This window comes from Vicia villosa, linkage group LG2 (assembly GCF_029867415.1).
Source record: "Vicia villosa cultivar HV-30 ecotype Madison, WI linkage group LG2, Vvil1.0, whole genome shotgun sequence".
Lineage (NCBI taxonomy): Eukaryota > Viridiplantae > Streptophyta > Magnoliopsida > Fabales > Fabaceae > Vicia > Vicia villosa.
Genome location: NC_081181.1, coordinates 188,219,865 through 188,244,006, shown reverse-complemented (window position 1 = coordinate 188,244,006; position 24,142 = coordinate 188,219,865). Strand labels below are relative to the sequence as shown.

General features: G+C 33.5%; 2 protein-coding genes across 3 annotated transcripts; one reads left to right on the top strand and one right to left on the bottom strand.

Annotated features, from left to right (window-relative positions):
• The first annotated feature begins 1,337 nt into the window (after window positions 1-1,337).
• On the top strand, window positions 1,338-6,274 carry LOC131653316 (DNA-binding protein RHL1). Of its 2 annotated transcripts, none has more exons than XM_058923422.1 (12): window positions 1,338-1,804; window positions 3,397-3,507; window positions 3,857-3,943; window positions 4,050-4,267; window positions 4,359-4,494; window positions 4,672-4,830; window positions 5,010-5,049; window positions 5,136-5,185; window positions 5,308-5,356; window positions 5,437-5,471; window positions 5,765-5,821; window positions 5,977-6,274. In XM_058923422.1, exons 1-12 carry the CDS (start codon window positions 1,475-1,477, stop codon window positions 6,010-6,012), a joined length of 1,308 nt encoding a protein of 435 aa, XP_058779405.1. In that variant the 5' UTR covers window positions 1,338-1,474; the 3' UTR covers window positions 6,013-6,274. The 2 variants fall into 2 exon arrangements, with proteins under 2 accessions (XP_058779405.1, XP_058779406.1); XM_058923423.1 differs by having other exon boundaries at window positions 1,340-1,804; window positions 4,359-4,452.
• Window positions 6,275-8,262: 1,988 nt separating this feature from the next.
• On the bottom strand, window positions 8,263-12,860 carry LOC131653314 (probable metal-nicotianamine transporter YSL7). The gene is made up of 5 exons (XM_058923421.1): window positions 12,292-12,860; window positions 10,541-10,695; window positions 10,042-10,139; window positions 9,822-9,956; window positions 8,263-9,745 (listed from the first exon to the last, which is right to left on the bottom strand). Exons 1-5 carry the CDS (start codon window positions 12,719-12,721, stop codon window positions 8,446-8,448), a joined length of 2,118 nt encoding a protein of 705 aa, XP_058779404.1. The 5' UTR covers window positions 12,722-12,860; the 3' UTR covers window positions 8,263-8,445.
• Between the last annotated feature and the right edge of the window lie 11,282 nt (window positions 12,861-24,142).

Sequence of the window (24,142 nt, the reverse complement as noted above, 5' to 3'; positions counted from 1 at the left end):
AGTTATAGATTAGAGTGTTGTTAAACATTATATTGTTGTAAATGAAAATCAATAACAAAATCATATTAGTAAGTTGTGAATGAACCTCTAATATGTTGAGGAATATAGGTAGTTGCAAACATATATGATAGTGTTGTTGTATATAATCATATTACTATGTTGTGAATGAACCTCTAATATGTTGAGAAATATAGGTAGTTGTAAGCATATGTGTTAAAGCAGAAACACAAATACAAATTAGAGCAGAGAGAAATACACAAAAATTTTGCTCACACAGTTTGGCCAAATTACCTACGTCTGCGACTATAGAGTAGATATAGTTCCCTATATTATGTCTTGTGAATTGTATACAGATTACATTGTTAGAAAAACAAAAGAACTATCATAAAGGGTCCTCACATAAACACAACAATCATAATCACATATTCTATAGACAATCCAGAGCATGTATGAATCAAAGAGCTTGTACCACTGCCTTGGAGACTGCTTCAAGCCATACAAAGACCTCTTCAATTTGAAAACAAGTCTGCCATGTCTAGTATTACTGAATTCTTTTGGCTGCTCCATGTAGATTTTCTCGTTTAGATTACCATGGAGGAAATTTGTTTTCACATCCATCTGCTCTAGATGCATATCCTTACTAGCTACTAGGGCCAATACCGCTCTATTAGAAGTGTGTCTAATGACCAGACTGGAAAATCTCACCATAATCAACCCCATTCTGCTGTGAATACCCCTTTGCAACTAGGCGAACCTTGAACTTTTTCCCTTCTTTTTCTATAACTGTCGACTTTTTCTTGTGCACCCCATTGCAAACATTAGCTCTCTTTCCTTCTAGCAGGTGAACAAGATCCCATGTCTCATTATTTTTCAAAGACTACATCTCCTCCACCATAGCACCCATCCACTTGTCTTTCTCCTGGATATCCATAGCCTATCGAAAAGTAGAAGGGTCTCTTGAATCGGTAAGAAGAGCATATGATGCTAAGTCTTCAAACCGATATCTCACTAGAGGTGTAATACGACGAGACTCCCTATCACGTACAAGTGTATAGTCTTGTATTCCACCTGAATCTTGCACTCCACTTGAATTTGAGCCCGGTTCGTCTTGGTGTTGGACTACAATCTGCCTTGGACTCATTGGTGGCTCTTCCATGTCCACCTGAATCTTGTCCTAACTGAATTTTTTTATTTTTAAAATTGACATTAATTTTTGCAAAACAAATATAAAAACAATATGATAGGTAAAATGTATTTACTTAATCAATTTTATTAAACTCAATCATATTAAAACTAATTATACTAAACTCAATTCTTATTCAATTCTTCTTATTCAATTCTATCTACTATCAATCCAAAGACATTCTTGCTACATCCAAAATCTAAATCCAGTCTAGCTATTAAATAGGGCATATTCTCATTCCCGCGCGATACTACCACTCTCTAGCACACAAGAAACAGCGTTCAATCGAAAATGGCCAAACCAAAGACGAAGAAGAAATCAAGAGAAGACGAAGACGCAGATTCAACAAACCCAGTAACCATTGAACGCAAGAGACTCAAATCCTTAGCTTTTTCAAACAACATACTCTCTGAATCCCAAGCTAGATCTTCAATTCACCTAAACCCTTCTTCCATTCTCGCCAAACATCACGGCAAAGACATCATCAAGAAATCTCAGAGGAAGAGTAGTAGATACCTTTTCTCGTTTCCCGGTCTCTTTGCTCCTATTGCTGGTGGCAAAATTGGTGATCTCAAAGATTTGGGAACCAAAAACCCCATTCTCTACCTTGATTTCCCTCAGGTTCTTGTTTACTATTACGTATTAAAAATTTAATTTTTTTAGGGTTTTGGTTTGTGGGTTTCAAATCATGACAAGGAAATTGAGTTTTTTGTTTTGTTTTGTTTTGTTGTGGAGGATGATTTGGTTGTTTTGAGCTATAAGCACATGCAAACATTGATAATAATTTGAGTAAACAGAAGTGATTGAATATAACCATTTGTACCGATGTTACTTGGTCATACACTTACAAGTTGATACACCTTCAATTTGAAGTGTTGGTGGGATCTACATAACATTGGACACAACACATATTGCAACATGTATATATGCTAATAATAATTTGAGAAAAATAGAAGTGAGTGAATGTAACCGCTTGGATCTTTGTTGTATTGGTCAGACACTTGACACACCTTCAGTTTGATGTATCAGTACTAGTACTACATAGGCTTTGAGTGTAACTCTACTTGTATTGACATTGGACACAACACAAACACTAGCTTGTAGACAATGATAATAATTTGAAAAAAAATAGAAGTGATTGTATGTAATTAATCACTCATGTCTTTGTTGTGTAAGTAGGACACTTTACACACCTTCAATTTGAAGTGTCGGTGCTATGTAGGTAGGTTTTAAGTGTTACTCTACTTCCGCAGACATTTGACACAATAACAGACATTGAGATGTTGACACTAATAATAATATGAGAAAGATTAAGTGATTGAGTATAACCACCATGTTGTTGTGGTGTTTGTCAGACACTGGCCACACTTTCAATCTGAAAGGTTGTGTTACATGGGTTTTGAGCATAACTCTGCTTGCAGTTCAGTCATTTAATTTTATTTACACTTTTACATGCATAGCTGAGACTGGGAGTAACTTATGAAGTTGTAGTAATGGAATTGACAATGGTTTTTTGTTGCTATCAGTAAATGTGTCAATTGGAGTTGTAAAAAGAGATTTCCCGGCCTAATAAGAAACCTAGGTTACCAGTCAAATATAGGCTTAATTAATATTAGTTTCTAGTTCACAAGAGTTTTTTAATTAAAATAAATTTATATTTCTTTGCGTATAAAAAGGTCTTATAAACTTACAAGTGTTACTAAAAAAGTTAATTGAAAGCTTCGAATACGATTCAGATACAATAACGAATTTCAACTTTTACAGTTTTAAAAACTCATAATTATTGTAGGACTATCTCACTGTTTTTAATGTAACCTTTGTGTGATAAAGTTTATCTGAACTAACTCATATTGTGATATAGGGTAAAGATGTAAGTAGAGTTCAAGAATGCGGACTATAGTTGTAATATACCTCTAATATTCACCTTTTATATCTCCTTCACTTACTCTGATGATTGGATTTCAGAGTTCCTACAGGAATTTGGTTATTTGCCTTCCATGTTGGTTGTTAACTGATCTGACAGGTTCACATGCAGTTGCATGCATACTTGGTTGTAATCAACAAAACTGATTCAGCGCCTTTTTTGTGTGAAAAAGAACTGATTCGGCACTGGACACAACTATATGACAACTTGTTGAAAAGTTATAGGATGTTTGATTCGGTATGTTGTGTTTTGGTAACTGATGAGGTGTGTTCTCACTCTCACTTTACAGGGCCGAATGAAGTTATTTGGGACTATCTTATATCCAAAGAACAAATACTTGACTCTACAGTTCTCTAGAGGTGGAAAGAGCGTGATGTGTGAGGATTATTTCGATAACATGGTAGGTGTTTTTTTACAATTCATGTTTTTTTAATAAAATTTCTGAGTTTTGAGACATGAACTAGAGGAAGTTAGAGTAGTTTTCTAGTTATAAGGGGATTCAGCAAAACAACTTCCTTGTATGCATATCGGCTATTCTTTTAATTTCTCGTAGAGTGAATGGTTTCACTATGGATTTCTTTCTCCTCCACTATATATGCATGTTTTGATCTGACAGTATCCTTGTTCTTCCCATTACTTTTTCTATTGTGACTTATTGCTTCTTCATTTACATATTTGTATTGTATGGCATTGAGCTCTGTGAGTAAGAACACCTATGTTCCTTATGTGCAATATCTTGATTTTACTAGATTGTATTTTCGGATGCATGGTGGATTGGGACAAAAGATGAGAACCCAGAAGAAACTAAACTGGAAATTCCTAAGGAATTGTATGAGGTTAGGAATTTTTGAAATGTTATAATTATCTATTCACAAGAAGGAACTTTTGTTTATCACTTACATGGCATTAAGAGAAAATAAAGTATTTTTTCTTCGGTTTTAGGGACAACAAACTGAACCTGACTTTAAAGGGGGTGCGGGAGCAGGTGCAGCTTCTGTAGTTAATCAAAGTGTTCTTAAAACTAAGATAAAACGTGCGGAGCAAGAGTCACCAGAGACACCTCTTGAAGAAGATTCATCAGACAGTGAACTTGACTTAACAGACACAAAGGAATTGGTTCCAGTTCGCCAATCAGCGAGAACTGTAAAAAAATCATACAAGTATATGCTTCTTCTATTTAGTTAACTTGATGTCTGTTGCTCTCTAAAATTGTATCCAAGTCATATTCATATAGTTCTTTTGTTGGGTTAGATTTACTGAAATTTCTTCCGGTGATGATGATTCTGCTAAAAGCAGCCCTGACATTTCTGAACACGAAGAAGCAGTGGTAGAAGTTGATACCAATGTAAATGATCATAATAGCTCAAACATCCTTATACACATTTCGGTATTCCGGCAATACAGTTTATAAGTTGATTGGATGGTCGTTACCGTATTATTTTTGTTTTGATTCTATATTTTTTTATTACAGCCAATCAGCCTGAAGTTTAGAACTTCATTCGATCTTATATTCTATATTATCAGGAAATTTATATTTTTTTTCTTCCTTAATTTATGAGTACAGAAAGAAACTGTAGTTATTGACATTGACAATGAGGATAATGCTCCGAAAGAAGAACTCCCCATCGTGGAAAGTAAAGAACCTGCTTCAGCGTCAAAATCTAAAAAAGGTTCACTTGTTCAGACTACTATATCCTCATTATTCAAGAAAGTGGACGTAAAGGTATGCTTTTAAGCAGGTAGACAAAATCGACTGATTTCTATCTACATTGCTAGATTGTGATGATGTTCGCACTTTCAATGAGTTGCAATTGCACATATTTTAGGCATCATTTAGTACGCTGCAGAGTGGATTCTCATTGAACGCTGATTTGACAAGTTCATGTGTTTTTATTTTTTCAGAAGACTCCAACCAGTTCAAAGAAATCTCCATCATCAAAAGGTTGTTCTTTTCCCAGTCTCTTTACATTATTATTATGGGAATGATTATGAAAATTGGATATAATTTATTTTTCTTGAATTTTTCAGCTTCTGGCCAGAAGTTGCAATCCGCTGGTTCGAAAAGGAAGATTGACCTGGTTGATTTTCTTTTAACTTGATTTCCTGAGTTTCCTTTTTTCATATGGGATTGACAGTATTCCTTAATTAAGTGTTTCGTGTCGGAGTAAGACATAAGCTGAGGTATTGCCTATTGTTGTAGGATGAAGGATCTAAGAAAAAGGCAAGAAAGATCAAGGACAAAAATCCTGGTGAATATTCTTCCTTCTTTCTCTTATTAAGTTGTTGCATAATGAAACTTTATCAAACTTACCTTGAGTGTAAATTTTAGGTGAAAAAGTCAAGGCAAAAAGCAAGGAAAGTGAGGTAAGATTTTCCCATTCTTGGAATTTAACTGAGTTATATCGTTTTTGTCTGCGGAATTAGTGATTAAATCATCTTTCAACGTGTTGTGTTTCATGCTTAATCAAAATGCCACCTAATCCAACATCTGATAGTAAGAAAACCTATGAACTCTTTGATCATTTGGTTTCTCTCACTATTTCAGGAAATCAGCTTTACTTTCCATTTCTTTTACTAAATGCTTTTCATCTTGTTGCTTTTAAATATATTAGGAAATCAGAAACTTTGCATATTTGACATTTACATAATCATTGTAGGTTGAAGATGACAATGAAGATGTTGATGACATTGAAGAATTTTCAAATGCTTCAGAGGTAATTCTTCCCAACTTAACACACGCCTGAACTCGCATGCATTTAACTGTACAGACATGAAGCCGGTTTTGAACTGTTGGTAGTTTATAGCTGCCACGGGTATGAACTGTTTGATGTTATTCACCTCACCGCGTTTATAACCATTCTATTTTTAGGATTCTGATGAAAGCGACGAAGAATGGATTGCATGAGAATGTGATACGAGTTGTGGCTACTAAGCATGGATATGAAAAGGGGCGCTGTCGCACTTAAAACTAATGAACTAGTTTCCTCGTTTTATGACATAGGCAGAAACAAAATGCTCTGAAATTGATGTCGGATAACTAAAAAGTGTTACGATGAGATTGATACATGTTTTTAGCTTCATAGTGTTTCAACATCTATGTTGTGTATGGAAAATGCGCAGTTTATATCAAAATGTTGATGATTATATATTATATCTTGTTTAATTTCCGAGGGCATTCCAGACATTTGAAAGTTTCATTACATATAACTTATTTGGTTGCCATGTAAGGACACCGTTAAGGAACCTTGCTTAGTTTTTCTCTCTCTACATGATAAGACTTTACGAATTAAGAACTCAACCACAATTATTTTGGAATAATCATTAGCAAATCAATCTATAAAGCTAAGCAATTTATATTGGTGGTTGCTACATTGCTACTGATACAAGACTGAATTTTGTTTAATGCACTTTATTCTTTGGTGGCTGGTGTGGAAGGTAAATCGGACTGGTTGATATGAGGGTTGGCTAAGATTTGGAAGAGTTGCGGGTCTTCTAAAGTGGTGGTTGATGAGGATCGATTAGGGTTTGGAAGAGTTGACAATTTTTTTAAACTTCAAATTGTCTGCTACAATTGGCGTGCTACAATTGGTGAGGTGTTTGGGGTTTGTCTTGATCATGTGGAGTATGCGGATCACTTATTTGGGGTTGCGTGGTTTGTCGTGGTCATGTGGAGTATGTGGATCACTTGTTTGTGTACTGTGGGATAGCTTCCTTGTTCAAGCAACACAGGGTGTTTAGGTGAGTAGGTATGCCTACCCTACTTTTGCGTTCAATCTTAAAGGTTTTTGCGGCTTTTTAAGATCTTGGTTAGGGTAAGAAGTCTTGTTTACATTTGGTTTTGATCTGACATGCAAAGTTAAATGAAATTGTTGAATGACTTTGATGATTGGTTTGACTTGGAAATGAGTCCATGCTCACGCTCTGACTTCAACCTTTTCTTATTGCAAAGTTAAATGAAATTGTTGAATGACTTTGATGATTGGTTTGACTTAAAAATGAGTCCATGCTCACGCTCTGACTTCAACCTTTTCTTATTGGGAGCGAGACCTGCTCTGGTACCTTCGTTTTTATGGGTGTGTTGGATAATCAGCTGCTCTCCTTTGTTTTTTAGGTGGTCTTACCTCTCTTCAGCTTATTTTCTGAAAGTACGGGGTCTCAGTGTAGGCTTTTTTTTTTGTGGTGTGGGTGGGTTGGTTTTTTAATATTTTTTGTGATATTTTTCCTGTTGTATATAGGTTTTTGTTTAGCCAACTTTTATTTTTCTAGTACTCTATTGGTGCTTTTAGTTGTATCTTTTATTCTTTTCTCATCTTTAATATATTTTGATCTGCTTTGCTATTAAAATAAAACTCAGATAAATTATTTACTATAAAAAATTTCATAGATTTTTACAAGTCAACCATTCACATGTACATGTGAAATCGCGAGTCTAACAATATCGTGCCAAATAATTAGAAGTAGTTAATGAATTTCAGTTAAAGACAATTTTCTTGACATCATTCAAGTTTGAATCTATATGAAAATAATCTTTGACCAAATTTTCTCTGGAAATGCATCTCCCGACTCAACGTTTATTTTCCACCTTCAAATTTAGATTAATGCAAAGAATGTGGAATGAAAAGAATGATCTTTACCTGCAATTTCAGTTTGTTTTACTTCATTTGAAGTGATGAAATACAAGAATGATGTTTTGGTGTTGAAGATTGACGTGATTTTGGGTGAGTCTGGACTATATATATATATATATATATATATATATATATATATATATATATATATATATATATATATATATATATATATATATATATATATATATATATATATATATATATATATATATATATATATATATATATATATATATATATATATATATATTTTAAACTGGGGTGAATCTCAGAAAAGAAAAGATTGATGTGATTTGTGTGCGTTCTGAGATGCATTTTAAGACGAATGAAGGGCAATTTCAAATTTTAAAAGATGTAGTAAGCTAATATAAGTGGTGAAAAGATCATTCCCCAACTTTATTTAGATTTTAACCAAATACTGAATTACCAGAACATCATTCTTTGGAGCTTGAAATGTTAAAAGACAAAAATAACTACGTTGAAAATTTGGTGTTCAAATTAAAATGTTTTAAGAACGCAAATGGTAATCAAATCATGCAAACATATTTCTTTCTAATATCTCTTATATAACATTAACCAAACAATACATTTTCTTTGCTGTGATGCATTCAACTATATGACTACTCGATTTAAAATTGCAAGCTTAAGGTAATATTTGACAGATTTACATTGCAGCAATATCTTTTAAACCTAATCCAGACATGACCTTAATTTCCTAAGAAAGTATCAACCCTACTATTTGTAGCCCTTGACAAGAACTTCATACAAATTGGTGGCTTAACTCCAAAGAGAGCAAGTACTGAAGCAGGAAGAGTCCATATTCCATCACCACATATCAAACCAGAAGCAACAGCAGGTGCAAAAGCATCGGCTTTAGCTTTGTCAACGGTTTCCCAAACAAACAATACCAAACTTCCAACACACATGTCAATGGCAAAATAAGGTCCTAAATAGAAAGGTATCGCCATCGCCATTGGAAGTGGTATGAACCTCCCTACCTTACCAACCAGATCCTTAATCAAGTTTATCACAATGGCCGCGCCAAAGAATATATAACAAAGCAGGAGACAATTATTCGGTAAAGAACCGAATCCTTGGACTCCGAGTATCGCCATGTTGCGGTACACAATTGCGTACGGTGCAGGGTATTGACTTTTATGTGTTCCTAGATCAGGAAAAGCTTTGTAGAAAATCCAAAACACACAAGGAGAGATCACACATCCCATTGCCGTGCCGATTATTTGGCTCACAAACATAGAACGCGGAGAAGCCAAGGTTAGGTAACCTGTTTTGAAATCTTGCATAAGATCAGAAGCTGTTGAGACGATGTTCATCATAACTCCACATGCCGCTAGACTGGCTAGAACTCCACCATGTGATGCACCGGCCCATGCACCGATTGTGAAGATTGCAAGCTTTCCGTAGGTTGATGCTAGGGACCAATCAGTTAGTCCACAACCATAAGCATTGCAAAATGCTAAGGTTGGAGCAATCAGGTATATAAGAAGTATGTAATACCATTTTAGTTGAGGAATAATGTGCGGCAATGTGGCTGTTGAGATTGAAGCAATAGCAACATATCCTCCAACTGCAAACCATCTAGGAATCTGATCTTTAAGAAAGAGTTGCTTCCGGCGCTGATCGTCGTAAGATAGCTCAGCCTCAGGACTTGAGGTAGAGTCTTGATCCGCAATAGGTAGAGCACTTTCCTTTCGTTTGTTCCCAATTTGATTGTACAAACCCAGTAACGTATGCGTTAGAACCTTGACAAAGTTGTATAAACCATCTCCAAGAATCATGGCTATGGCTATAAATACCCTATAGCCTTGGATTCCTTGAAGGTCGCTATCACCGAGGTTAACTTTGTACCAATGACCCTCTCTGGTTTTTATGAGAGGCCACATTACTCCCCAAGAAAGGATTCCTCCAAGGAGCACTGATATATTTATGATATATGGACAAATCATTCCCACACCAATATAAAGTGCAGAAAAATCAAAATAAAACCTGCAAATAAATAAAGCTAGATCAATATCCCAAATTATAACGAGACTAATTCGAAGTATATTACTTTTTTATTTACCTGTTATCAAATGCTTTGAGCCCTAATGAAGGGAAGGCTTGAAATCCACAGCCATCAGAAGCTGTATAGAACCATTGAAAGAAACCCCATAAGAAACTCAAACTGAAGAATCTTCCTAACAATCTCACTTGTTTCCTGAAAAAGTAGAAAAAATAAATTAATCGAAAAGTCTAAAGTAACAAATTCACGTATAGTAAGTAATATTGAGTAGTGCGGTTACTTTGCTAGCTTGGCTCCTTGAGGAGTGTGGAAGCTGTTGATGAGATGAGCAGTTGCAGTACCACTCGGATATGTCAATTTGAAGTCAATAACCATAATCTAAACCCAATAACCGAAACATTTAATCAAGGTTACTTATAATAATTGCTAAAGAGATTATGAAGCATAGACACATACACGACTCTGATACTCACACGTCAACACCGTTGATAATTTGGATTGCCAGCAGTCAGAATCCACGCATTCACATACTAAGTACATCGGTGGTCATACATTTCATATTGAACAATTCAGATTTCAAGTTCAATATTTCATTAAAAAAAGATCATCTCATTGAAAGCTGGACTAACTGATCTCTCGATCCAACAATCACTTATGTGCTTACGGCGTGAATGCGCAAGATTCTCGGCACCAACACGTGTCAGACACTAGACACGCATTCAATCTGATGTGTTACTGCTATATAAAAGAAGTATCAATATTTCAAGAATGTGTCATACCTTTCTGAGAGGTACAACTGAGAAGAGTCCCAAAAAGCTAACAACAAAGAGAAAAGCAATTATCCATCCCAATTTTGGATTCTTAAAATCACTTGTGTCTGAGGATTGATCAGCTACATGTTTACTCATTCCAAATAGGTAACTCCCAAATCCTCCTGTTCATACAAGTGAAACACAAAAAAAGTTCATCAAATTGGGACAATGATGATTGTCACAAACAAAAGTAAATGTTTCTAGATTATAACAACATTAGATTTCTTATAACATCAAAATCTCATTATCAAGTTTTTGTAAGGTCAATAATCCGCATTTCAGAAAATTTATCTATTAGTACACTGAGTTAAATAGAGATGTCAATTTGTATTTATAAGTTGGGTTTCTTCTGACGGCAACCTCATTCAGAGCTCCACGGGAATATTTTTTTCGTGGAGGTGAGAAAGAAACTCCTTCATAACCAATTTTGGGATGGGGACGTGATCATGCCCCCTGCCTTGTAGGTCTCGCCGTCGAGAAGATTACAATAACACGTTCATATATACACGTATATGTGGTAAAAATTAAACAATACTATCAAAAGATATGTTTTGAAAATGATAGTAAATTTTGTATATTTACATATCCATAGTGATCTAAGGTGGTTCAGAGTGATGGGGACAACAACAACAATCAAACCTTATCTCATCAAGTGAGTGTAGGATAAGACTTGGTTGTTGTTGTTGGCTGTCCCTGTGAATCCCCACACTGACGGGGACATGGAAGAAAAAGTCCCTTTGGCGTGGAAATAGGGAGGCCGATCGGGACTGAAGAGAAGTACTACCTGCTCCACTGGGTTAACATTTCTATGCACATGCCAAACTATATGTTATAATTACATACAAAGTATAAGCAGTATGTTTATAAGTGCCAAGAAAAGTTGCATAGTTTGACTTCTATGCTTTATGCCCCTCTAATAAATACAATTCCAATTAATTTTCAAAGCTTTTGGTATACGTTGAAACATGTAAACAAATTAAAAGCTGTCTATTTCAAGTTAAGAACAAAAATTGATGACTTTGAAACTTCATTTCCATGTTTTCTATTCCAAGGTTCATTCATATATTCCAGAAAGTGAAAGGTTTTGATAACAAAAGATTGTGATTTATTGTTTACTAGTATAATACAAACATTAATCACTGTAGTACATAGTTGACTGGTTGGTGCGACTAAAATGATTCAGCGTTTGTCATATAATTGATTATATATAAGCTGTTTCTATAACAAAAGATAAAATAAACTCAAATTATATTCAAATAAGCTATATTAATATGTCATAAGTTGTTTCCATAAACTCGTCCAAACAGAACAAGTGCTTACGTTAATCCTGCAAATAAGCTTAAATAAACCAATCCAAACACGCCCTTAATTTTCAACTTCAAATCTAAAAGCATCATATAAAAAATAATCACAGATCGAATCAAGTGATTTGACTCAAGTAGTTAACGAGTTTCCCTAAAAGAACGAATCATTTAAGAGAATCTGAATTCGAAACCCGACCGAAACAATCTTTGACCAAATTTTACTTAATTTTTAGCCCAAAATTTAAACTAACAAAACCCTGTTCCTAGAAAATTGGAGAGTTACAAATCAATCAAATCAAACTAACTACATAAAATAGTAAAAAGCTTCACACATATCAAATCATAGTACAATAAAAACAGATTCATAGATTCAAAAGAGTGAAAGAAATAAAAAAAAAAAGAAGAAAACTTTACCACTAAAAGCAATTCCAGAGGAAGCAACAACACATGTCTGAATAACAGTATTCTCTTGTCTTGTAAAAGGTTGTTTCAACATATTAGATTTTTCCAAAAACTTTGTCCATGTTTTCACAAAGAAGAATCCCAAAAGACCAGCAGACACATTCAATGATGGTATAATCCCAGTTGTGAGATTAAGCTTCATCACAATGAAACTGAAAAGCACGCTCAGAAAAAAGCTAACCACAAAAGCTCTTACAGTTAATTGATTCTGCCATGTTGGAACCAATAAGTGCTTAAACACTTTCTCAACTGAAGCTTCATCTTCTTTGGACGACAACCTCGTACCCTTTTGATGTTGTTGTTGTTGATGTTGTTGTTCATGATGTTGTTCAAATTCAAAAGCATGGTCAATTACCCTATCCTCATTCTCATTTTGTGCCATGTTTATAGATCTTTGAGATTTGGATTTTGCTTCGGATTCTGCAAGGTTTATGAAACGGTTTTTATATAGTGATAATAATCGTGTAGTTTTGGACACTTGAGTTAAACTTGGTATTGACCTTTATTTTCAAAGTGTTTTGAAACATTGCATATTTGCATACTTTATTAATTTAAAATTAATGTATAATTAGATTTACTAATTAAATCATATTTTGTGTACGATTTTAATGAAGCGTCAAATTAATTAAAACTTAAATATTTATACTAAATAATATGCATATAGAATAAAATAAAATAGTTACTTGTTATCTAGCTAAATTGTTTTATTTTTATAATAAATGATTAAGTTATTGTTTAATTTATTTATGGATGAACACCAACGTTAACATCAACGTCAAGATAGGAACAAAGAGAACATGTGAATGTGATAACAAGTTGAGGTGAGTGAGAAATGTGGAATTGACTAGAATACAAACTAATATTGGGAACCTTGTTTTGTATGCCAGTTGGGGATATTGGTCCTACAATAATATTTTAAAGAATATTTAAATACTATTTATAAAAATATTCTATTAAGTAATTTTTGCCTTTAAATTTTTATCTTTGAATATAAAGATAATATTGGAATATGGGTCAATGCATAATAGTTCTTGCAAAAAATAGTATTTTGTTGATTTTTATTGATACATATTAATTATTACTTTTTTTTCAACATTCTTTTTTATTTTATTTTTGAAAGAGAGAAATTCATTTATTTTCTTGCGTATTCTAGTTTTATTTTAAAAAGCTTTACTTTTTAATTTTCTTAAATGACTAATGTATTTAAGTTAAATATAAATCATATATATTATTTATTTAATAAATCTAAGAAATAAATATTCTTTTATAATAATAAAGATCTTAGAGAATAATATATCATCTTAATAAAGTTTGGTAGAGAGAAAAGTCTATTGAATACAATGGCACGCCAAAAAAGGGAGGAATTTTGTATGTTTTGAAGAGTGAGAGCATTTGACTAAAGATTCAACAAGGAACACTACTTTCAACCACAAATTTGGGTTATTTAAGTATATAGTAATATTTTCAGAGTATTATTCTGTATTAATATATTCATCTATAATATCAAAATAAATGGAAAATGTTAATTAAAATGATATAAATAATATTAATTAACAAGTAAAAAATAAAAATAAAAATTAATACCATATTTAAAATAAGTCATATATGACTTTTTTTTTAATAACAAATTAGTCATTTTGAAAAATAGAATAGTAGAATTTTTTTATTATTAAAATAATAAAATAATTTGATTATGTGTTTAAATAATTTGAGCGGACCACACAAAATTTAATCTACCACTAGATCTTAAGATTTTTATACACCAAAGTCTTTAAAATTTATTTAAATCAACTAAAGAAGAAGTGAATAGGTTAATAACTACTCACCAAGTTGACTAAAGGCGTGCACAATTTAGAAATTAAGAAAAAGTCAAATATAATAGCATCAATACAAACATTAGAGAAACAAAAAAGATTACAAATCTTTAAACCTCAAACAAAGTAAGAGCTCAACGTGCAATCAAAGTATTTGAACTTCGCCTTAAATTTTTTTTTTTTAATAAGCAATTTTATAAGATATCGCATTAGGGGTGCAACCCTTACAATAAAAACTCTAAAGCGAGTTGAAACAGTTTAGAGGTAATTTATACCAATCATAAAAATGGGTCATAAAAATAGGATCACTACCACCTAACCATCTCCAAGAGAAGAACATAATATTGGAGATTACCATTTCGAAGCTAAAAGAAGCATTCTCAAAGATGATAGCATTTCTCATCAACCAAATACACCAAATAATAGCTAACAAAACAGAATTTAATTTAATTCTAATATTGTGGTTCTTCACCTTCTCTTGTATGCTACCGAAGTTTTTGAACTCGTCCAAATTAAACTCCACATCTTCACCCAACCAATTATAGACTTTCTCCCACACCGCTTTCGAAACATTACAATGAAAGAAGAGGTGAGTTAGCATCAAATCTAATTTAGTTTGAGTTAGCATAGAGTTTGGTCGAAAACATTTATAATTGGAAAAATAATTGTTGGACATGCAAAAATGCATTATTATGAGAAGCATTTTTTGCACTCCCAACCAATAAAGGACACCGCACAAAATTTTATGTGATGAGTTACAAACACGAAATAAAGTTTTGAGAAAACCACACTCTTGGCAATTTTGAGCATCACCACTTAGAACACCCCTTTTAAAGAGATTGATGATATTTTTAACAACGCCATTTTATTCCAAACCATATAATTAATATTTCTTTCATTTTGACATCACCCTCTCTTCGCGCCAAAGTTTGATAAGTTTCTTTTAACAGGAAATGTCTTTGAATGAGTTGTCCTTCACATCCACCTATCAGACACATTAAACTGTAAACAATGTTATTGAAAAGACCACAACACCCTTCCAAAATAATTATCCTTCCACTCCAAAAATGGTCGTTTCCAACTCCACCCCCACCCAAACACCTCATCACATTTGAAACATCTCACCCACTATCACCCTCTGCTCAAAGAAGGGAGGAGACCAACCAACAGAAGAAAATGATCCCTTAGCGAAATACTTTCTCAAACCAAGAATTATCCTAAGACAAAGATCCCCCAATTAAACCTTGAAGAAATAAAAATTATCATACAACTCTTCTACACCGTTAACCGACATTTTTTAATACAAAAGATATCTTTCCCCCACTCCGACGCCTTCCTACCTCCATCTGAAAATTCATTTATACTCACCCCATATTTATTTTCTAAAACCTTTTGTCAAAATCCACCCCCCGTTTTCAATCTCCAACATCATGTACCTAACAACGCCACATTAATGTCCTTCAACCTCCTAACACCTAGACACCCCCATGTCTCCTATCTAGACACACTTTGTCCCAATATCCAATTAATATTTCTAGACTCCACATACCCACCCTACAAAAAATATTTAAGGAGAGATTCAATGATAGAAATGATATCCGTGGGAGTCTTGAAAAAAATTAAGAAAGTAAACTGGAAGCGAAGACAAGGCAACTTTGAGAAGAACTAGGCAATCTCCCATTGATTGATTTCATTATTTCTAGGATGATAAATGAGATTTACTTCTATTGATAAATACGATATCCAAAAATAAATTCATCTATGATTAGCCCTAATAGTCAACCCATGACAATTAAATGGCGCCCTCCTAATTTTGTAATTAAGCAACAAGAAGCCTATCCTAACCAAGAATCAAATACATTTGAAATTTCCCTCCATCGGAGTATCTGTTATTTCGTATTTTGATTCTTTGCCTTTTGTGTGTATTGTTTATTTTGAGTTTCCTTGCTTAATTAATAATCAAACACATATTAAAGTAGTTTTCCATGCATTTTGGTAAGTTGAATAAAGGCAAAGCCTGTCTGAATTGATTTAGAAGAAGTTTCAATTGATTTCACTTTCTCTGACTCGAGTCAAGGATCATGTGAATCGATTCTTGAAAGTGCCTCAACCTTTCATTTTCATGATGTTTGCTCAACTCTATTTAGACTTTGGTTAACTCTGTTCAGGATTCCAAATTGAATTGATTCAGTAAGGTTGCAACTTGATTCAATATGATGATTTAAATTGATTCATAGAAATTTTGAATCGATTCATTTAGTTCATTTTTTTTGCACTATCTCTTGCAATTATAAAATATGGGTTGTCATTCCAAATATTTCATGAGAGATCAAATATTTTTAGTCAGAAAAAGCTTTGCAAACACAACTTATTCCTTCCTCAAATCTTCATCTTAATCATGTTCATGAAAAATATTTTCTTGTGTGTGGGTGATGATTAATTGCGATGAAACATTAGAGATCTAATTGTTCATTGAAATGTGTATATTTTTGCAAAGGGAAATTTGATATTGAAGGAATTCACAGGTTTGAAGCTCCTTGAAGGAAAAAGAAGAAGGAGCTTTTCTCCATTGCTGTGGAGTTTTTCTGTAGATTTGTCAACTTGTTGAAGAGAAGGATTCAAGGCTTGTAATTTCGAGATTTAGTGAAGATCCAAAATTTTATCAAGATTGAAATCTATCAAAGGTTGAAAATCAAGATCTTGGTAAAGATCCAAGTTTTAGTGGTGGTAGCTAGTTGCAAACAAGTTCTATCAAGAAGCAAGGAAGAAGATATATTGGATTGTTATAATTTATCTTTTGCTTATCTGAATTGTTGTAACATGAACCGAACTCAAATATCATGTTAATGAAAGATACAAATTTTCAATGGATCGCCATCGAAAACTAGACATAGGTGCCTGCAAGGATGATAACACTGAACTAGTTTACATCCTAGTGCACTCTCTAGCTTTCTCTCTCTCTCTCTCTCTCTCTCTCTCTCTCCCACTTTCTATCCATCCCTCTCTCTCTCTCTCTCTCTCTCTCTCTCTCTCTCTCTCTCTCTCACTCACTCTCCCCTTTATTTCTTTATCGTTCATTGCATGCTTGGGTTTTGTTGTTAGTTTTATCTCTTAATCAACTAAATCCATAGGTTTATTTTGTTCATAGTCTTAATTGTTAAAAGCTTAGGTTTGATTAGAATTGGATTTCGAAATAATCTTGTTGCTTATTATTCCGTGAGAATTGTAATTAAATTCTCTTCAAATTGATAAATTATTAAAGACATTAAACATATTGTTTGAAGTTTTAACAATTAATCATTACATTCTCTATTACATCATTACAAACCTTTGGTGTGCGTGTAGTATCAATCTTATTCCAATATATTAAAGGAACCTCCACCTTTGAAATAAGCACAAGAAAAGTAAATTTCACACCTTCGACTAGCCTCTCATTGGAATGGAATTTAGTGAAAAATCATACACAATACCTTTTTAAGTCTAGACAAAACTCTTTAATAAACCCAAATTTCACACCAATTGGCCCTGAAATTTTAAAACTGTCACAATCCCACATTACTTACTTTATTTCATATTTACTAAAAGGCGCTACCAGTAAAGTAGACTTAAAATCTCTGCTAGTCTTGAACTCAAGACTCATAACGCTGAGTCTATTAATTCTCGGAGACATGAAATTAGTTAAAAAAATTATTAAAAACAGTTTCTTGGATATCTTGCACCTCTTCCACCTGAACACCATTCACATTTAAGATAAAAATAATTTTTTTTATCCACCTAATGTTTGCCAAAACATGAAGGAATTTAGTATTAGCATCACCTTTCTAGAGTCATATTCTTATAGAATTTTTCCACAACATGTTTCACAAAATGCGAGATAAAGAAAAAAGTTTAGACGTTATTTACCTCATTTCAATGATCTACTCACTAGTTAACAAATCTACTTGGCCTCTTAAATCAAGCTCATTCAGACGCTCCTTAGCCTATAGGATGTTACCCTCAATATTCTTAACATGACAAAAATGCAAAACTTAAAATACCTTTTTGAAAAATTCAGTTTATCCTTCAACACATAGCCCCCACCCCTAAATGAAACAAGATTTAACATGATCTTTGATATAATAATTACAACCAGGAAAATCTTCCTAACACTTCATCGTGTGAAACAACCTAAGACCATAATATTGCTCATGCCTACAAAGAATTAATGGACAATGATTAGAAATACCCCTAATAATAGAAACTTGAATACAATTAGGCCACATTGTACACCAATAAACAGAAAGCAAAAAACAATCCAATATACTCATAAAAGAACCTTTTGTTTTTGTACAATGTAAAATGTCTACCATATAATAGTAATGAACAGGTCTAGATCCTAGAATGAACTCATTAAATCTCCCCATCTCAATATCTACCACCTCTACCTCTCAGACCCATGACCTTCTAAAGAGAGTTAAAATCATCACAAGCACGCCAATTACCACCATTATTTGCTTGGATCTCTGGATCTATGTGCTTGTAGGTACAATTATCTACAAATGATCTTGGTGGTAGATGATCTGTGTAGTTTTGATAATGACAACCCCTAATGTCAAGTGGTATTTAGTGGAGTCCTTGAAGATTTGAGGTCAAGAAACCTATGATGATGGTGTCTATGAAAGAAGTTATATCAAGTCTCATTAGTTAGAAGATGTCAATTCATAGATGAAATGATAACTCAATGATGAATCAAGCAATGGTTCTTGAAGCTTCAAGGTTGTGAAATAGAGGAGGTGTGAAAGCTTGACTGATCTTGTGTCTAAGTGATCAGTGTATTGTAAAAGTATAATAGTATATCCTAAGATACTAAGGAAACTATCATACACACCAAATGATTTTGAAGTCTTTCTCTTTGTATAAAATCACCACAAAAATGTTTTAAGCATGTACCTAGTGGGTTACTTCTTTGGTTAAACCTTCAGGAGTAAATTTTACACTAAATAATCGATTAAGACACTAAAGTTAATCGATTAACTATTTTATAACTCCTTTTAATAATCTAAATAAGCTTATAATCAATTAGTGACGAAAAATTTAAAAACTATATTGGTATATTTGTGAAGGGCCCACAAGGGGTGACGTGGGAGGCAAATGATATAACACTTCGCCCACTATGTTGTTTTGATCGCCTGTTTCTTATATTGATCGATTTTTTACTAGATGTGACGCTTGTTCCTCAAATATGTCACCCACTTCCAAGACAATTCCCCTGAAGCATGAGAATGTGGATTGGGATATGTTCTTAGTCCACAACAGTGCGAAAAAAGTCATGGGATATTGACCACTCTCTCTTGAATAACAAGGGATTAAGTGTCCACTGTCATGTTCTCTCAAAGTGGTTGCTACTTCCTAGGGATATGGGATTAGACCCATAAATCCTATAAATACCTCAACCCTGAAGGTGAGGAGATCCAATCTCATAGACATATAGACCATATATATAAGAGGATGGTTCCTCTCCTGCTAAATGCACTTCTTCCATTCAGCTGCCCATGATTTAATAGCTTCAAAATTTTGAAATAATATAATAAAAATAAAAATGTTGCCTTCAAGAAAAATAAGTGGTGGAGATTGCGGCAAAACCAAAGAATGGGAGAGACTGCTGGAGATGATCCAAATCTCATATATAAAGCTTTTCACCTCCTTGCGTGAGCTAGATCTAAATCCTGCAAAAAAAACCTTAAGCCTTTAACAACTATTAATCCCTAGAAGTTGTTACGCATTAAGTTTTTAGGAAGTATAATAGGCGCACTTGGGCCACTATTACAACATTTAGTCATATTATTGTCCTCACATTCAACCTCTTCATCCATCATGGTGAACAAAAATAAAATAACTTCGACCATCAAAGAATATGATGGGGAGGAAAGTGCCATGGTAGAGATGTGTGTTACCTTGGACGATCTACCTCACTAGAACCAAATTTTGGAGGATAACGTCCTCTATATCCAATAACTCCAGCATGGGATTGAACTTATAGAAGAGGTGGAGATACTAAATCCCCAACCTCTCTCAGATGAGATATGAGAGGCACCCGTTCCAAAGAATTTTAAGTCACTTTCGTTGGAGTTAGATCCATGATTTTAGGATTGGCAGAATTTTTCTAAAATATGGTGCTTGAAAGATGTTAAGCAAGATGTCATAACATCTTGATCTTCTGATACAACTGAGTATACGCTTACATTAAAAACCAAATGTTCTGACAAGTGTCGTGACATTCTGTAGTAAAACATCAATACAGGCTGGTTTATATCTTGACCGATTTGATTTGATTTTGTGATATTTCCTTTGGATATATTACAGATATTTACGCAGGTCAAGAGGAATTAAATCTGGAACAAGTATAATCAAATATCGAACAAAATCAAAGGTTCTAAAATTGGGGGTTAAGACAATTTAAGAAACTTGAAGATTTTCTCCAAGATTTAAAAAGATATTATGCAGAATTGTTGCTACTCTCAGGGTGTGGATCAAGTAAAGTCGTTAGAAGCCCATGGACTGCTAAATACTATTTAAAGAGAACCCTAGACCTAATGTAACTAAGTCTTTAACAACTGTAAAATTAGGGGAAGGTTAGAAGTCTTAGGTTTTGAGGATCTCTTGTGTTTTAAGTCACCCATGTATCTTTTGATACAATATGGTATACTGAAGTTGAGTATTGTTCTTGGTTTAAGCTTTTAAGCAAAACTAAGTATTTTGTATTTGAAGTGTAATATTCTTGTTGAGTTATTTTTTGATGCAGTCACTGGCATTGAGACTGTTGATATCACTGAGGTCATTTAGGAAGTGAGATGGTGATTTCTCATTTTAGATGTCCATTTATAGGTAGAAGTTGCATTGAGTAGTGATTACGTGAGAAGTTGTAAACTAAGATTGTTTAGCTTTGAATTGATACTACTAATAGTGGATTTCCTTCTTGTCTTGGTAGCCCCCAGAGTAGGTGATGTTGCACCGAACTGGGTTAACAATTCCATGTGTTATTTATCATTCTGCAATTTTAAGTCAATATCAATCAAAGCTTGATGAATATGTTTAGTTTAAAGACAGATGTTGTAACATATGTCTTGACAATGTTCTAATGTTAGGAAATCAGTATTAACATGTGTTGTCTGTACTAGAAATCTCAGTTGGCTTGTATCCTTAAAATACGAGCTCCTCTTTGACATCATCAAAGATGTAACCCTGAGATGGTATATGGGCATGCCCGAATCTTTATCATTAATTATCAATATTTGATGAAGAAACCAATCCACTAGTTTATAGTAAGCAGATACAAAAAAGATTGTCGCCACCAGGCTTTTCAACATTTTGTAAGGCCCTTCCGAATCTCTGGGGAGTACTTCGCTCGCTTCAATGATGAGAGACCATCAAGGTCGTCCACCCAAACTAGGAAATGTTGTGGGAGAAATTTAAAATGGCCTAATGGCAGGATATTTTAATGAATCCCTCGCCCAGAGACCCGCGTGTCCCTTAGCCGAGGTGGTGACTGATAAGTGCCAAAATGTACTTATTTTGTGTATGTAAATAGTGGCACTTATCGATACTTTTGTTAATACCGTTTGAATAATTCCCCGTTTTGTGTATAAATACGTATACTTTGTGAATAATTGTATTTTCATATACTTTTATACCATTTGATAATTTTTCCTTTGTTTTTATAAGTATTCATGCTTATTGGAGCCTTGAGGAATAAAGTGTCAAAGGCACGGCTTCGATTTCGCAGTTTTGGTGCAAGCCCGCTTAGCCACCGTCAAGCGGACTTCCATAGGCTCAAAATAAGGATGACCAAAATCATCATTTTGGTTTCCATTCATTTATTATTGGATAGATCATTAAATAAGCTTTTCAATGCTTCGAACCGGACGCAATTCGGAGTTACGGTTCTCGAGTTATGGCGAAAACAAAATCTGATTTTTAGCAGACTCCGCTAAGCGGACTCTGTGCCGCTAAGTGGACCTGCAAATTTTCAGACTTGTTAAAAAGGGGAAAAATCACATTTTTAGGTTATGATTTGGGTATTTTTGAGTCCCAACACCATCAACTTCATTCTTAGAGTAGGATTGACTTAGAAAACAACATCGGGTCATGCACTTGGAAGATCGGAGGTGGATTTCTCATCAACCGGAGCTGACAACCTGCGAGATGTTTGGTTTATCTCTTCTATTCTCTGTGTATTTCTTTGTGTTGGGTTTTGCTTGTATATTTACTCGAATCTTATGTATATTTACCGATTATAATGTTATGTTTAACTTGCTTTACAAATCTGTGTTGAAGTTGTTTTGGATTTTTGCTCTATGCTGGAGATTTGAGTTACTTTAGACATAAACTGCTTGAATCTTTATCTAGGATGATTATCTGTTAGTTTCTGAACTCTAGAGATAGATTTAGAGCTAACAATCACTGTGGGTATCTGTACTTAATGCTTTCGTGTTTGAGCGGCGCGCGAGAGTTCGCCGACGCGAGAATACGGATGTTCTCGCGACTTCGCGTTAGAGATAACCTTAGTTGTGAGATGATCTCGTTTGTGCTCCATAGATGGACGCTTATGTGAGAGATACATGATGACATAGATGAGTATCGTAGGTTGAGTATAACGGATTGGTAAGTGTATGTTTGTGAAGAGTGAATATATTTACATTTCTGATAAGTTATTTCTCTTCTAAGAATGTGTTTATTCTTTTCCTGTCTATATCTTTGTTTACTTTTTGCTCATTCAAATCCAAAGTTCGAAACCGTAGAAACTGTTGAATGGCATCTCTCCATTCCAAATCTTTTTTGTTGCTTGCCCTATACTACCCGCATCAACAGTGACACGTGAAAAATATTATATAAAGGGTGAGAAAAGAATGCTGAAAAGATGGTGAGAGATGTGAAAGAGCGCACCTCTAACATTGACATGTCACAACAGTTGTGAATGAGTCATTACACCTTGTCTAAAGCTTCACACCCACAAACACTCATTGTGAACAGATATGTCGAGAAGTCTTCCACATGCATGATATCTCTCCCGCCAACTCCAACGTTAGATATCATGGGGCCTGAGCCTAACAGATAGTGCAAGTTCCACAAGCTCAAGGGGGCACCGTATTGAGAACTGCTTTCAACTCAAAAAAGAGATAGAGCGCCTAATTCAAAAGATAATTTATTATAATTTTAAATATTAAAATAAAATTTGATGTCATTGATTTATTAATCATATATGAGACCATTATTTAAATAAGTTTTAGATGAATTAGATTTTTAAATAAGTTAACAATTTAAATCAAAATTTTTATGATACTTAATTCGATGAAATTCTTTTAAATAATAAAAAAAATAATCTATTTTAATATCAAACTAAGGGCCCGTTTGTTTTGCCTTTTTTTAAAAATGATTTTTATAGTGTTAACAAATTTTGCGAAGATTTTTTTTACAAAGAAACTTTTTATAAAAGCTTCAAATGAAAAATTTGTTTGAATAGTTATTCTTAAAATGTGATTTTAGGTATTTCATCTATTTATGGGGAAAAAATTTGGATATCAAAATTTCAAAAAATCACTTAATTTTGAAGCTATTTCAAATAGATTTTCATAATAATCATTTTTGAAATACAACTTTTTAAAAAAATTATGATTATGACTAAGTTTTGGTCTTCAATTATGTATATTTATGTTATAGGATGTCAAATTAAGTGTTTCATTTTAGAAAAAACGAATATAAAAAAACTTGTAATATTTTGAAAAACGGTTTTAGAAAATCTATTTTCAAAAATACAAAGAAAAAATTCATTTTTTTAAAGCTGAAACAAACTGGCCCTAACTAACCTTTTACCATAATTTCCAATAGAATTATGTTTCAAACAAAAAAAATGGATTAAAGAGGAGACACCACTTGAATTGGTGCCTCCTATTTTTCTAAATTTTTTCAACTTGCGATTTGTTGTTACTTGTAGATTTACCTGCATAATTTTT